This window comes from Rhinolophus hipposideros, assembly GCF_964194185.1.
Source record: "Rhinolophus hipposideros genome assembly, chromosome: 13".
Taxonomy (NCBI): Eukaryota; Metazoa; Chordata; class Mammalia; order Chiroptera; family Rhinolophidae; genus Rhinolophus; species Rhinolophus hipposideros.
This window is the reverse complement of record NC_138059.1, coordinates 73,819,289-73,834,652: the sequence shown is the minus strand read 5'-3', so window position 1 is coordinate 73,834,652 and position 15,364 is coordinate 73,819,289. Positions and strand designations below refer to the sequence as shown.

General features: G+C 42.5%; 1 protein-coding gene across 1 annotated transcript; it reads left to right on the top strand.

Moving 5' to 3' along the window:
• Nucleotides 1–764: 764 nt before the first annotated feature.
• Nucleotides 765–11,615, top strand: SLC7A13 (solute carrier family 7 member 13; the record flags this gene model as incomplete). Its single annotated transcript, XM_081070245.1, is given in 6 exon segments — nt 765–1,166; nt 1,170–1,449; nt 5,188–5,315; nt 5,319; nt 10,121–10,482; nt 11,013–11,615. Coding segments are annotated over 6 exon segments (1,449 nt in total). The 3' UTR covers nt 11,289–11,615.
• Nucleotides 11,616–15,364: the final 3,749 nt, after the last annotated feature.

The following is a 15,364-nucleotide window of genomic DNA, read 5'->3' as shown; positions in this document are numbered from 1 at the left end:
GTAAAGTCAGCCTGTGTAAGCGCTCCGAAGGCCCTGCCTCTGTCTGTCCATGGTGTCAGGCCTTCTGTACGTGCTGTCCTCACCTTTCTGCCTGTGACCCAGGCTACCGGGGTGATAAATGGTTAAGGGACAGGGCTTAGGCTGCAAGGTGTTTCACTCCCTGGCTTTGTTAATTGGCTTCCATAAGCCTGATGAAAGGTAAATACTTTGTTTCTTGAAAGTTGAATGCTAAAAAGTGGGAGGGAGAGGGAGTAGAGTAAGTGAGAAGCTCGTGAGCAAGCTAATTCCCCAACATCCATGCCAGGTAGTCATAGCCGCTTTCTAAAGTTGAGATATTTAAGAATCAGAGTCTTCTCATCTTACTTAGAGTTGTGGGGGCAACCACACATGTTATAAGATGAATGTTTCTGGAGAAAGGAACTGGGAATGGCCTTGGGAAGGAGTGAAGCTGAGCAGGACACTCCTGTTTTGGCTGTAGTTCCAGTCTTATTTGAAATTCCTTTTTCCATCTGAATGGATTATTTTGATAATAATTAAAAAGAAACCAGCCAAACTAAACTCCTGCAAGTAACCTTATCCTATTCTATTTGGATGCATCACCTATACTTTGTTAATGATTGAAAGTAGGTTACCTTAAACGAAGGTGGAACACAACAGACGCCACTGCTTTATTTTAGAGCCTCCACGCACGTCCTTTTCAGCCGGATAGGCAGGGAAATTCAGAAACTGGCTTTTATGTAGACTTTTGAAAGTCTTCAGTTACAATGAATACAGGGCAGACGATACAGCTCAAGAGAGTGTTTGGGTACGGCTGGGGCACGAGTTTTTTGATCGTCAATGTCATAGGGACAGGGATTTTCGTGGCCCCCGGCGGGGTGCTGAAGTACTCCTGCATGCACGTGGGGCTGTCCCTGTGTGTCTGGGCCGTCTGTGCCCTGTTGACCACAATGGACGCCCTGTGCTCCGCAGAGATAGGCATCAGTTTCCTGTGCAGCGGGGCTCACTACTATTTCCTCAAGAGATGCTTCGGCAGCTCCGTGTCTTTCCTGAGCCTCTGGACCACCTTGTTTGTGGCGGCGGGGGTGGCTGCCAGCCAGGCCCTGCTCCTGGCCGAGCACACCATCCAGCCCTTCTACCCCAGCTGCTCGGCCCCCCAGCTGCCCAAGTAGTGTCTGGCGCTGGCCTTGCTGTGGCTCGTGGGGATTCTGAATTGTCGAGGTGTGAAAGAGGTGACCTGGCTCCAGACGGCTGGCACCGCGCTGAAAGCGCTCATCCTCGGCCTCATCTCCCTAAGTGGACTGGTGCTGCTGCTCAGAGGGAGAAAGGAGAATGTGGAGAGGTTTCAGAAGGCTTTCGATGCCGAGCTCCCCGAAGCCTCCCAGTTCATACAAGCTGTCTTCCAAGGACTGTTTGCATATTCAGGCGTGGGATGCTTAACTTTTATTGCAGGTAATTAACAATCCATTGAGAAAACTAGCTCAGGCCATGACTTAATTGCATACAGCAGGAAACGTATATCTTTTATTATATTTTGAATTTTATTTTACATAAATGAGTCCATTTTCTCATTTGTTTTTAAATTGTTTGTGGCTTTCTAAATCAGGTCGGAACATGCCAGCCTTGCACTTCCCCACCTACTCCTAATTTTTCCCTTCGTGTACTCCAAAGTACTTACTTTACTCAACAACTTCTGTTTTTCAGCTTTCATTGCTGGGACCACAGATAGGGGCGCTCCGTGCTACCCTCGTTTCCTTTCTGTTAATAGATGAATTCTGGGGTTGTGCGAATAACCCCCTCCTGTGGAACTGCGAATCCAGGAATGGGCAAGCCAGTGCCAGATGGCATTTGTGCGGTGGTGGGCATGGTACACTGAGACTCCTGAGTATTTTCAGAGAGACAAGAATCGCAGAGCTCCGCTGCTCTGAGCCGGGTTTAATACTCTTCCTTTCCATGTCAAGACAAAAGTTCTCTCCATTTTTTAAGTCAGGCTCTTTCTTTGAATCCTATTCATAGCCTTTCTCTCACACCTCCTTGGGGACCGTTCACATTTATTTATTTCATTTTTCTCGACTTCAACCTTTTTACCAGTTCTTTTCCTGAACATTTAAACATGAAATAGACTCTACCCGTAAACCAAGTTTTCCTTTATTTTTTGGACCGATATGTCCTCCATTCATTAAATAATTCAATCAGCAGATAACATTTTCAACACTGCCTATTTTTATAACCCTGCATTAGTTTCTTAAGATGAGTAAGAGGTGTTCTTTACCCTAAAGAGGCTTACAGTCTAGTAGAAGAGCCAATACCTAGATTTTGGTCTGACCCTGCCACTCACCAGCTGTGGGAGGTATCTTTACACTCTGGATTTACCTTTTTCTTTCCTCCTTCATCTGAAAAAAATGGGCATCATGCCTCCAAATCACTATAATTCTGTGCCTTATAAACAAATAATGAAAAAAAAACAAATAAAAAACAACAACAAATAATGGTTTGATAGGATTTAATAACTGGCTCTAAGAGAATAATATAATTACTATGGAAATTCAGTAGAGGGTCAGATCACCTTTTGCCGTATCATCAAGTGGAAAAGGTGACAATTTTAATTGAATCCGAAACATTATAGTGGTAGAAAAATATGAGTGAAGCTGTAGAGACCAGAAACATGCAGGTGCATGTTTGGCAGGTAATCCTGGGCGACGGCAGAATGCTTTCCACTTGATGGGCTTGGTAATAGGCATATTTTCTAAAGCACGTGCATAGAGAGAAACAGGACAAAATGGCACAAGATTGGAGGCCAATGACTGGAGGACACCCGCTTTAGGTGGTAGGTGGAGAAGACCTGATGGAGAAACCAGAGGATGTTTAGAGAATTATGAAAGAAAATGACCACATGTTCCAAGAAGAGAGTGTAATGGACACAGTGAAATGCTGATCACAAGCTGTTTCACTGACTAAGTCAGAGGTCGTTGGTGAACTCTGAGCATGAGTGGAACGTCAGTCTGCATTGAGTTAAAAAGTGAGGTATTGAGAAAAGGAAGCTACAAGAGAGAAGGTTGCTCATTTGTGCAATTTGTGATTCCACGGGCCACTGCCATTTGAGAGGCTGGTGTCATTAGCCGATCTGTCTCTCACATTGTCTCTGGTTCTTTGGACAACAGAAGAGTTATCATTCTATTTGAGCCAACTTCACCTCGTTCCCCTGGCACAGATGTTTTGTTCTCTGCTGAAAATAGATTTCCAAAGTTTCCTCGCCTATCAACTATTATAGGATTCTCCGCAAGCCGCCAGCAGTAAACAAAAACTGGAGGAATTTCAGGGTATGCCGAGATTGTTCATTTACTTAATGCATTTCCAGTACAGCTAAGTTCTGCGCACCATCTTTACCTGCACAGTGGTGATTTGTAGGCAGCTGACTTTGCATATTGTAGGAACATCCATTTTCTAAGTTCAAGACCAAGAATATTCACTACCTGTCTGGCTATTACAACCTTCAATTATGTTATGTTGCATTATATTCCTTACCTCCTCTCTATAAATCTAATACATAATGAGAAAGAGGAAGAGGCCCGGAGGAAAGAAGACTTAATCCTAAAACTTGTCCTTTTGCGTGCTCAAAGCTTTAATAACCATATAGCCATTAATAACTTACTAAGTACGGCAGTTGACGGGAATTTTATTATCTCTATATTTTACATGTCTCCCAATATACAGGTAAGGAAATTGAAGCCTTGACAGTCAGTAAATTGTCCAGAAATCCACGACTAGACAGCATTTCAGTGAGCGCTTCCCCTGTCTTTGTTCTTCAAGTGCTTAATCCTCTCCTGCCAGTGTACGTACGCCGTGGATGTCCCTTTCAACCCGGGCACATGCAGATGGAAGAAAGATGACAAAAGTGTCAAAAGGCAGACATTTGTCAGTCAGAGGGATCTGACTGTAAATAACAGAAACCCACATCCATTTGCGTACACAATAAAAGGAGAACTTACTGGAAGAATATGCTACATTTTGAAGAAAGACCTGATCAGCCAATGACAGGAGCGAGAGGATTTAGGAAAGCTGTAGCACTTAGGCAGCTAGGGTTCTCAGCTGCCCTTCATTTTTTTTCCTTCTTTTGGCCGCCATTGCATTGATTTTTTTCCTGATTCTCTCAGTTTTGTTGACACTGGGTTTAGTCTTGAGAGAAATCTCGGGTACTAGCATTGACTGGCTTTTCGTGAGTTAGAGGCGTGTACCTGGTTTCATTACAGTGGCCAGGACACAGGGTGACATGCCAGTGCATGCCCATAGCTCCAGTGTTTAATTCTGTGTCAGGGACCATTCTCAGAGAATGGCCAAATGGGGGAAATAGTGTGCAAATGGGAAGTATTTGAGAATAAGAAGACTACCCTGGACAATCCATTCTACATGATGCTGAGTCGTGACCTCCTTTTTTTTCTTTTACGCACTTAATATTGACCGAAAGGGAAGGTAAAGTGCCCACAGGGACAGCAGATTTGTGACTGATTCATGCTATGAGAACACTTTCGCTAGCCAAGCAACGTGTCCTCTCCTGTTTTCCCGCAAGTTATGATTCGCTGAGATCTGAAGGAAGAGCAAAGGTTAACTGGGCAAGTAGGAAAGCAGAGAATGGACCCTGTGGGTGTGAGGAACGCAGAGGGCACAGGGGACCCCAAACTGTCACGTGACATAGTCCCCCAGCATGTTGTCTCTTTTCACGGGGACCCGTACCCTAGTCACAATTTTAGCTTTGATTTCCGTGACTATTGAGTTACTCTGTGGTGCCTCTTCTTATGGTCAGGCTTTACCTGTGCAGACCCAGCGCCCAGACTCAGGGCTTTGTACTGAACCAAGGAGGCTGCACCCACAGGTGGGCTCCATCCCACATGGGGTCCTATGGGCTCTGCCTTCATTCTCATGCTTCTGTTTTCCTGCGGTCATTTTACCATCTATGGGGAAAGTGAAGACATTGTCCCCTTTTCTGAGTTTAGCACCAAGCTCAGAAAGGAGGTGGGTGTGTAGCAGTTTACCCGTATGTGTGTGTGTGTGTGTGTGTGTGTGTACGTGCAGTGACAGTGGTCGGGGTGGATAAGAAGAATCCAGCCGGACACTTGCTACAGGGAGCGATTTTAATGATAATTTTAAGATGTAATTTTTACCAATGGTGATTCCGCTTTTTGTGTGTTGTAGGGGAGCTGAAGAAACCCAGAAAGACAATTCCAAAATGCGTATTTACTGTGATACCTCTGGTGACGGTCATTTATTTACTGATTAACATTTCCTACCTGACTGTTCTGACCCCCAGGGAAATTCTCTCTTAAGGTTTGTATGCAAATGACTAATAAGGACAGTTCTGGGCCTTTTAGGATACGTGAAGTATCACTTTCCTGTGGGGACTATTTGTTTTTCATTATTTTATTTAGAGAGTCAGCTTGTAATTTTCGAAAATAACCAAGGGGCCAAAGAGTATGACTTGACTTACAGAAGAGTCTCATATTTGAGCACAGTGATGTGTTTGCTGATAATGTGGAGAAGTACGTGAACGCTGGTGCGTGGGGAAAGCTGGGTTCTTTCCATGCTCTGTGCAGACCAGAGCGAGGCTGTGTGATCGGTGTTTCTATTGCTACAACTTTCACAACATCGATTTTCCTAATGTTCTCTTAGGTGACTTACAGACTGATACACTTCAAAGGTAAGATATTAGCCGTTAAAAGAGTAGATGATAACGGTCAATCAATCCTTTTAATTTGTATTATTAATATGTAATATAATATTGTTTATCATAAATAACTCTAATTTATGGTGGCAAGGGGCCCTGAATGCATTGAAAATATGAGTCAGTGATAACTATTTTGTGGCCTTAATTGTAGAATAAAGAATGAAAGAATAAAATCTTAAAGAAATAAATGTATTTAAAAATGAATAACAGATTCTAGGAATCCGAGGACATTTGGAAGGAAATGAGAAACAGGGAGCATAACAGTTTCCTCACAGCAGCGTGAAACCTTCTGAGATAAACTATTGTCCAGCACCTTTAGGACGGCCTGACCTCAGGTAGCCCCTACAGTCTGGGTAAGTCTGTGAGGCACTGGTGGTCAGGCTAAGGGACATGCACTATAAAAGTCCTGACACTTTGCCCCGACTCCTGTGTTACTGCTGGGCTGGAAGTGCGGGAAGCCTGGGACCAGCGTTGTGTCCTCATGGTCTGCTCGCTTAGGGACCTGGAAACTAGGTAGCATCAAGATTCTGAGGATTTGTGGGAACGAACCAATGCTAAATTGGATAAGTATAAGCCATGATCTATTAACTCCTCTGGTGATGTAGAGAATAAATTCACCAGGTAATTCTGGGTGTGATGAGGGTTGCTGGTCAGCTGGCCTGGCGGGTATGGGTCACTAAAGTGGGTGTCTGTTAGGGCTGCCGATGCACTGGCCATACTGGTGGTTAAAAAATTATGAAGATGTCCTCTGGTGTGTCACAATGGTTGCAGCCCTTCTGTGGGTGGTGCCATAGTTTGGGCATGTGTAGAACATCCATGTGGTGTTTCGACTATAATTCCTTATAATTTAGTTTACTCTTTTAGGCACTTAATCCTTAGACCTTGTTTAAATTATGAAACACTTTTTTTTCATAGATCTACCTCTTATTGTATTACGAATTTAAACTAAGAAAATCAGAGCCATACATGAAAAATGTATGTATAGGGCAGCCCATCCTAGCATACATAGGAGAGCAAAAACATTAAAGATCCCCAAACATCCAACACATTTGGATTGCATAAATAATTGATGAAAATCCATATAATAGACCATTCTGAGCTTCTTCAAAGACCATATTGTTGATGACTACTTAAAGTAAAGGACAGTGTTTATGATGTAATAATGAGCAAAAAGGCTGCATCTGTATTAGGATGTAAAACAGAAAGTAAATAGCTAAGAGTAGGGAACTGCCAGAATGACATTATGGGTGATTTTGCTGAATTCTTGAATTTTCCAAATTTTCTTTAATGAACGGCATGATTTATACAAGAAGAGAAAATTAGAAGCAATAGAATTGGATTTCTAAAATAAGGAATTTTATGCACTAAGGGTGAACGTTTCCATCACATGGGAATATTTAGAAGACATTAAAAGTTCATAAGGAACAAAGAGTATCTGGGATGTGGTGTGAATGGAACGCTACATTTTTTTTGATGGACGTTGAAAAAAGTTATACCCACCTGTGATACATATCAGATCTGTGGCTTGCACAGAGAAAGAACCAGTGACATTAGTCACGTAAGGTTTCTGTTTGTGTCACTGTCACAGCCCTGACCTATTTCTTCACTGATTTGTTGAGGGGAAAAAAAATTAGCCTTCACTTGGAATAAGTTCTACAGCAGAGAGGGAAACAGCGTCCCTCTGGAGTGAGCTGTGTGGCCATGTCCCAGTGAGGGCCTGTTCCTGGCTTTTTCAGCCTGAGGCTTTCAATGCTCCTGCCACCCTGGGAAGGCACTGCCCCCAGGGGCTCCCGTTTGGTGTTCTTGGGGGTTCCGTGTTCTAGTTAAAACTAGAGGATGTTGACGTAGGAAAAGATCATTCAAGACAGCAAGTAAGTTGTGGGCGCAGAGGCCCAGGAGGTCTCCCTGACTGGAAGCAGCCTGCCGTAGCTGGCCCGGCAGGTGTGGCAGAGAATTTCAAGAGGACAGCGAGATGTTAGGCTCCCTATTGGTCTATTGGTGCAGTCATTCATTGGTGGAGGGTCATTTTGTGAAAAAGCCAGAAACAGCCGCTCACTGGGACATGTCCACACAGCTCACTCCAGAGGGACACTGTTCCCCTTCTGTGGTAGAACTTACTCCAAATGAAGGCTACCTTTTTTTTTCCTTAACAATCAGTGAAGAAATAGGTCAGGGCTGTGACAGTGACACAAACAGAAACCTTACGTGACTAATGTCACTGGTTCTTTTTCTATGTAAACCACAGATCTGATATGTATCACAGGTGGGTATAACTTTTTTCAACGTCCGTCAAAAAAAAAAAAATGTAGCGTCCCATTCACACCACAGCCTAGAGACCTTTAGAAAAGGTAGAGACCTTCGACCCACAAGTGCCACTGCTAAGAATTTACCCTAAGAGGAGAATTGCACAACTACCAGACCTGGGGGCATGAGTGTGTTTGTTAAAGCACCTTCTATATTAGCAACAGAGTGAAAACCACCTAAAAATCCACCAAGTCAAACATGTGTAAATAATGTAGTTTACAGTTATGTAATGGAATGCTGAGAATCCTTTAAAATAATGAGCTGGATGGGTATGTACTGATATGATCAAGGTATACTGAGACGTGAAGAAAGCAAGTGTAAGCATGCACACACGTGCGGACACACAGACATACCCCTCACAGATGCTTATATATGCCTAGAAAACCCCTGGAAGAATATCCAAACAGATGTTAACAGTTTTCGCACCTGGGGTGTGTGCGTGAGGGATTGGCAAGGAGAGGGACATTGACTGTTTTACTTCATGTGTTTCCGTGCTATTTATTTTACTTTTTACCAAAAGCATATATAATATCATTTCTAACAGAAAGTAAATTTCATAAGGAAAGGAAGGAAGAAGTCACGTATGGGATTGAGAGAAAGATTGTGTAGCAGAGCTGAGCTCACACCTCCTCAACTTATAACCAACCAGGTTTGTAGAATCCATGACGCGAAATCAAAGGAGAACAGGGTTCACGGCTGGAAAGAGGCGTTTCTGGAATGTGTCTGAAAGTGGAAAATGGATGGAGGGCTGGGTGTCCAGGGGGAATGACCGACTCTACCTTATTTGAAATGAACAGTCAGTGAGACAGGAGATGTTTCAAAACAACAGCAGATGTTTCTTTGTAGAAAAGCACTAAAGGGAAAAGGGAAAAATGGTACTTGAGGCAAGTGGAAAATGGGTTTAAAAATAAAGATTTTTTAAGAGCCAAAACCATGGATGACATTTTAATTTTGCCAGATCGAAAACGTTTTCCTATTTGTTATCAGCCACGGCACTGATGTCCTGGAGACCCCCCTGGGGAAACCAACCTTAACTCCAGTGACAGTGGCCCCCAGGGATGCGAGCGCTTGCTGTCAGTCGTTCCCCTGAAAGACTGACTTCTGTGTGTCTGATCTGTCCTGCTTATAGCAACATAATACAAATTGGACCCGAATCGATTCTCATAAGCAATGGGAGCTTGTCTCAGTTGGTGCCTTTTATGTTTACTGACTTACAGGGAAATACTGCTCAGAAGAGCTCTTCACCTTTAAGGAACGGAATCGGAATCTTCTCTAAGTGTTGGTCGATAGCAGGGTTTCTCAATCTCAGCACTAGACAGTAGCTTGCAGGGGGGCTGCCCTGTGCATTGCGGGGTGTTCAGTAGCGTCCTTGGCCGCCACCCGCTAGGGGCCAGGTGTAACCTCTGACCTCCCCAGGTATGACCACCAAAAACGTCTTCAGGCATTGGCAAATGCCCTCTGAGTGCAGTCACCCCAGCTAAGAACCTAGTCTGTGCTTTAGACGATTGCCCACCTGTCAGAAGTATTTTATCTAGTGTGTAATGTGCTTTCTCTGTCTGCATGGCTCATTTTTATTTCTGTTAAGTATTTCAAATTGCCCTATGATATGGGGCCTCTGTCCATATCGTTCCTGTGTTGGCTGCATTGCATGGTGCTTTTTGGACTCTGGCCGGGACTGTCAGCACTCGGTAAAACAGTTTTAGAAAATAAGCATGCATTCAGTCATCCATGCCACACAATCCATTTATTTCACAGGGTTGTTGAAAACTTCCACAACGTCTGTCAGTGAGTGAAGTATCAGTGCTATAGAAAAGAAATGAGTGATCCTTTCCTTACAAAGTAAAGTTCCTGGTCTAGTGAGGAAGGACTTATAAGATGATAACCATTTATGATACAGTATGATGGGGTGAAACTGCACACACGTGTGCATATGGTGTTATGCCCGTGTGCAATAAAGACACAAACTGTGACATTAAACAGCATTCAGTTTCCCTAATTACTGCTTAAATTTCTCACATTCCCTTTGAAATGATTTCTAAAGGTTTATCATCAGTTCCGTGTTTTTCATACATGCCTTTTGTGTGCTCTGTTTTTCTGCAGACGCTGTGGCTATTACTTGGACAAACAGAGTTCTCCCCTCATTAACATGGGTCATTCCTTTCGGCATTTCGGCCTCATTATTTAGCAACCTCCTGATTAATATATTTCAGTCATCAAGAGTAACATACATCGCTGGCCAAGAGGGTCAGCTACCTTTGTTATTTAATATGCTTAATAGTCACTCGTCCCCGTTAATATCGGTGCTACTGCTTGTCATGATGGCCTCTATTGTGGTTGTCTCGACAAACCTAATTGATTTGATAAACTATCTTTATTTTGTAGTTTCTATCTGGTCTGTATTTTCAATGATAGGAATACTAAAACTGAGATTCCAGGAGCCCAATCTACCCAGACCTTATAAGGTAAAAGTGAGTTCTCTAATTTTTTTTTTCTCTTTTCTGTGTGAAATAAAATGTATTGAGTGTAATCCTGTTTGAAGACTCTATTCAGAATATCCACGAGTAGATCTTTTTACCACTAACAAATTGTGAAACACATACAGGTAATCTGGTCAGAGTTTTACTTTTCATATTTGTTGGGGAGATTCTACCCACTATAAAATTGCTTAGGACCTGTTAGGCTTATCAGAGAGAAGGACAGACAGATCATCACGTGTCTTTTGACCAGAGATGACTGTGTTTACATATGTGATAATATCCTCTGTCCTGAAACAACCACCGAATTTAATCACTAATCAATGCCATCTTTTCATCTTTACTTACTTTTAACCTCTTTCAACATCCTAACTAAACCAGATTTACCTAAACGCATACATAATTACCCCATTTTTCTATTATTAGCTTGAATCTTATTTTTTTGTTTATATAAATATGCAGGTACCTTATATGGCTTTTCATATCTAATTTTTTTTTTTTAATTTTGCTTTTTCCAGGTGTCTTTGCCATTTCCATTGGTAACGATGGCCATCAGCCTATGCTTGGTTTTGGTACCTTTGGTGACCCCACACATGCATTACATCTATGTGTGTCTCTTTATTCTCAGCGGACTTCTGTTTTATGTCCCTTTCGTGTATTTTAAGTTGAAGGTGGTTGGGTTTGAGAAGATGACGTGCTATTTACAGTTGCTGTTTAATATTTGTATCCCTGATGTGTCTGGTGAACAGGTGTCAAAAGCACAAACTGTTAGCAAAAAACTAGCCACATTCTAACATCATGCCAGATTCCCAATAAAGATTAAGCACATGATGGGGAATTAATGATGAAATGCCTAGGGTAACTTTTTTGTCGCATGAGATAATATGTATTTAAAAAGTGCCCAGGACAGTACCTCGCTGTAAAAATCACACAGAAATTGTTTTGTATAACTGTTTTGTTTGGCTAAAAGCTGAAGTCTTGGTTTTGCATTGCCTGATTGATATATTGGTGATATCTCTCCTCATCTTCCATTTTTTTCCTGCACCCCACCCCTTCTTTTCTGATTTGTGGGGATCTTGTAATGAAAGTTAACGGTTACAAATTTAAAAAGTATTCTCTTCATTTTCCCCAAGTCCTTCTTTTGGTGCCAAGTAGCCCCATTTGTCTTGTCAGCATTTCTCCTCTAGTGGTATGTTTTTCAACCTAAAAGCGATTTTAGAAGCAAGAGTTTTGAGGTTCGTTTTCTTTGTGATCCTTTCCTTAAATTCAGAGGCGCCTTAGCAGAACAGCTTTACTGTATCTTCATTTGACTGAAATGTGGCCTATCTTCCACGACGCTGTTGTGTGGCTAACGTGTGTGTGACAGGGGGCGGAGCGGATGGCATTCCTAGACTAGCACCCAACCAGTATCGTTCAATCTAAAAAACCCGCCCGCTGTTGTGGAGGATTGGGGTTTGGAGATGTGCTCTCAGAAGGCAGAGAGGCCGTATGGGAGGAGGGTCCATGACCTTTGCTAGCCATCTCTGCTCCCCGTCCCTCTTCAGCCCTCAGAGGTGGTAGTCACAGGTGTCCCAGGACTTCTCAAGTCTGAGAACCCGTCCCCTGGTGTGACGGCTTAATTTCTGTGTCACCCCTGGCTGGGCCACAGTGCCCAGATACTTGGGCAAACATTATTCTGGATATTTCTGTGAGGGTGTTTTTTGGATGAGATTAACACTTACTTAGATCAGTGGACTTTGTGGAAAACAGATTGCCCTCCATAATGTGGGTGGGCCTCAACAGTTGAAGGTCTAAACAGAAAGACTGACCTTCTCTGAGCACAAGGAATTCTGTGTTGAACTGCAGCATTGATTCTCCAGCCCGCCAGCCCACACGGTGAATTTTGGACTTGCCCGCTTCCATAATCATGTGAGCCAATTCCTTAAAATAAACCTCAATACCTCCCTCTCCTTCTTTTGCTTCTTGCTCCTCTTCCCTTCCTTCCCCTGTCTGTTCCTCTCTCCTTCTGCCTGTGTATGCACAACCTTTTGGTTCTGTTTCTAGACCCCTGATTTTCTCCACCAACTTAGGTACTCTGTTGTTGCTCACAAAAGACCACCCTCCCATGTCTTCCCACTCCACCCCCTTTCAGCATTTCATTAAACATGCCTCAAACTCCAACAATAACAGATTGAAGTTAGCTGGTAGACACATCCATTTGTATCATCCTACTTATTGATTTCCCAAGACAGCTGTAGCCCCACTTGCACCTCATGTGACAGCGGCCTAACATTCCCATCCGAAGGGCTTCCAGCCCAGCCTGTGGCAAAGTAACTCCCGGGCTTTGCTTCCATAGAGTCATGTGCATTCTGCAGATTCTCGATCAAATCTACAGGTCTGATCCCTATTAGAAGAAAGCTTAACCATCTACAGCACCCCCGAAAGTAACTCATCCCCGCCCCACACTTGGTGGCCCTGGGGTCACTACCTGTTAAAGATGCTCATTCTGTCTTTGGACAGCTCTGCCTTCCCACCCTACCTCTGTGTAAAAAAGCCACAGTCATTTTGTGGCGCAAAGTTTCAGGATTGTATTTCTAAATAAGGGGTGCCTTATTAGATGACAGGAACAATTAAGCTTCCCTGTATTTAGTTAGAAGAGTAAAGGGAGTCATTCCTCAGGCCCTCCCAGGTGTAACAGAGGACAAATCGAGGCTTTCTGGGTCTTTTACTGCTAAGTGTGACATTAGAGGAGCTCAGTTTAGTTCTTTCTGGCCATTGGAAGATGCCCATTGTGTTTATTATTAATACAGGGTATTGAGTTAATATTTACCTAATGAGCGTGGCACCAGGCGCTTCGTAAAATACATAAGGATCTATCCAATCTCCCCGTTATGTTCACTTTTACTGACATAGCACTGTTTGGACAACCCTCATTGCTCATTTATGTTGTTGAGACAGTCTCCTAACTCAGTGACTCCGCAACCTGACCTCTTCTGAGAATCATGAAGGAGGATTCGAGGAACATAGATTCAAGGCCCTTGGCAAATATAATTCAGTAGGGTGAACCCCCAACCTTACTATTATTGTTTAATATAAATTTATTAGGAAAGTAATGTATTCTCATTATAGAAGATGCAGCGATTCATACATGTCTATAACAAAATGAGTAAGTATGAACTTGGGAAGTCTTGTTCTATTCAGATGTAAATTGGTAAAAGTGGTATATAAATAAACTTACAGTTCTGTCTCTATAAAGTTGGGCATACATGTATACTTTTACACACACATTCCATTTTTAAATAAATAGAATCATATCATTTGTAATACTTTGAAACTATTTTCTAATCTGCCAGTCTGTATCATAATACAGATATTATTTCCTGACTTGTTTGTTTTCCTCACTTACCACTGTATCTGGAGTTCTTTCCATGTCATTATACCCAACGATGCTTTACTCTTTCTAGTGGCTGCTTAGTGTTCTGAAATATAGTTAGTTTTTATTGATTCCTGTGAAAAATAATGCTAAAATCAGCAGCATTGTGCATATAACCCTGCACTTGGATGTCAGTGATTATTTTGGAGAGGCAGATTTTTAGCAGTGATATTGCTCGAAGTGCTAACTTTGAGATACTACCTAATTATCTCCCAGTAAGCCTTTACCTACCCACTCAACTCTCACTACCTCAGTGCAGATAAATAACAAATTATCTGAATTTTTCCAAATTAATAGCAAATTAATAGCAAATTAATGAGTATATATTTTGCATTTCTTTGCTTATTAGCAAGGATGGCTGTTTTTTCTTTGGTGTTTGGACCTCGTGGGCTGGTCTTCTGGTTTTCTTATCTTTTCGCTCCTATTTTTCATCTTGATTTGTTTGTTTATTTTTACTCTTACTGTCTGGAGATGTCCTCATGTTTCCCCTTTCCCTCATTGTAATTATGTTTTTAATTTCTGAGGTCCTGTTTGTGTTACTTTTCAATACCATAATTGTTTTGGCTAGCGGATGCAGTATCTTCACTTCTATTTCTGTTCTCCATGTTAGACTAGATGTGTTGTCAGTCTTAACCATCTGCTCATAATTCATATGAAGGAAGCAAAAACGTTGACAGGAAAGTCTAAATGTATGCCCGAGCCTTACAAACTTTCAGACTGACTGACAATATGGTGATCGGGGTGGGCCAGGTGTTAGAGAACCCCCCGAAGTCCGAATCTGTAGATCTTGCATCTCGGGTTGGCCAGGTTTCCCAGAGAAGCCTTTAAACCTTCTTCCCAAGAACAAAGCTCCAGCTGCTGGAGACTTGAAACTGAGCTGGGGACTGGCAATGGAGAGGGCCCGCTCAGCCTTTGGTAACCAGCATGCATGTATAAGTGCATTTCGATCTCTTGTTTTCACACCGCACCTAGAGCTGCAGCTGTGTTGCCTGGGATCTCCCAAAATCAACCTCGGTCCCCAGCACAGGAGCACTTGCAAGGGGTAGAGAGTAGGACAGGGAATCCAGAAATTATTTCCATTAAGTATATGATGGTTTTGAGCATTCCGTGGGGTAAGTCAGCTTGGTTCTTAGCTTTCCTACTTCTACTCCAGGACCTTCTATCTGCAGTCTGCCAAATCAGTTACCTGCCATGCATTTACTTTCCAGTTTCCAATATTTTGTAGCTCTCCAATTTTCCTCCTTCCTCATGGGGTTATTTATTTTAAAATTTGCTTTATTACAGTTTTAGTGGGATTCCAGAAGAAGGGGCTTAAAGAAATGTTTCTCCAGTCTGCTGTCTTCATCTAGAAACCTAAATTGCAATACATTTAAGAACTTAATAATACGTGTTGCAAAGTGTTTGTTATAAATACTGTCAGTCAGAAATCTGAATTGATGAGACTACTCCTAATAGATT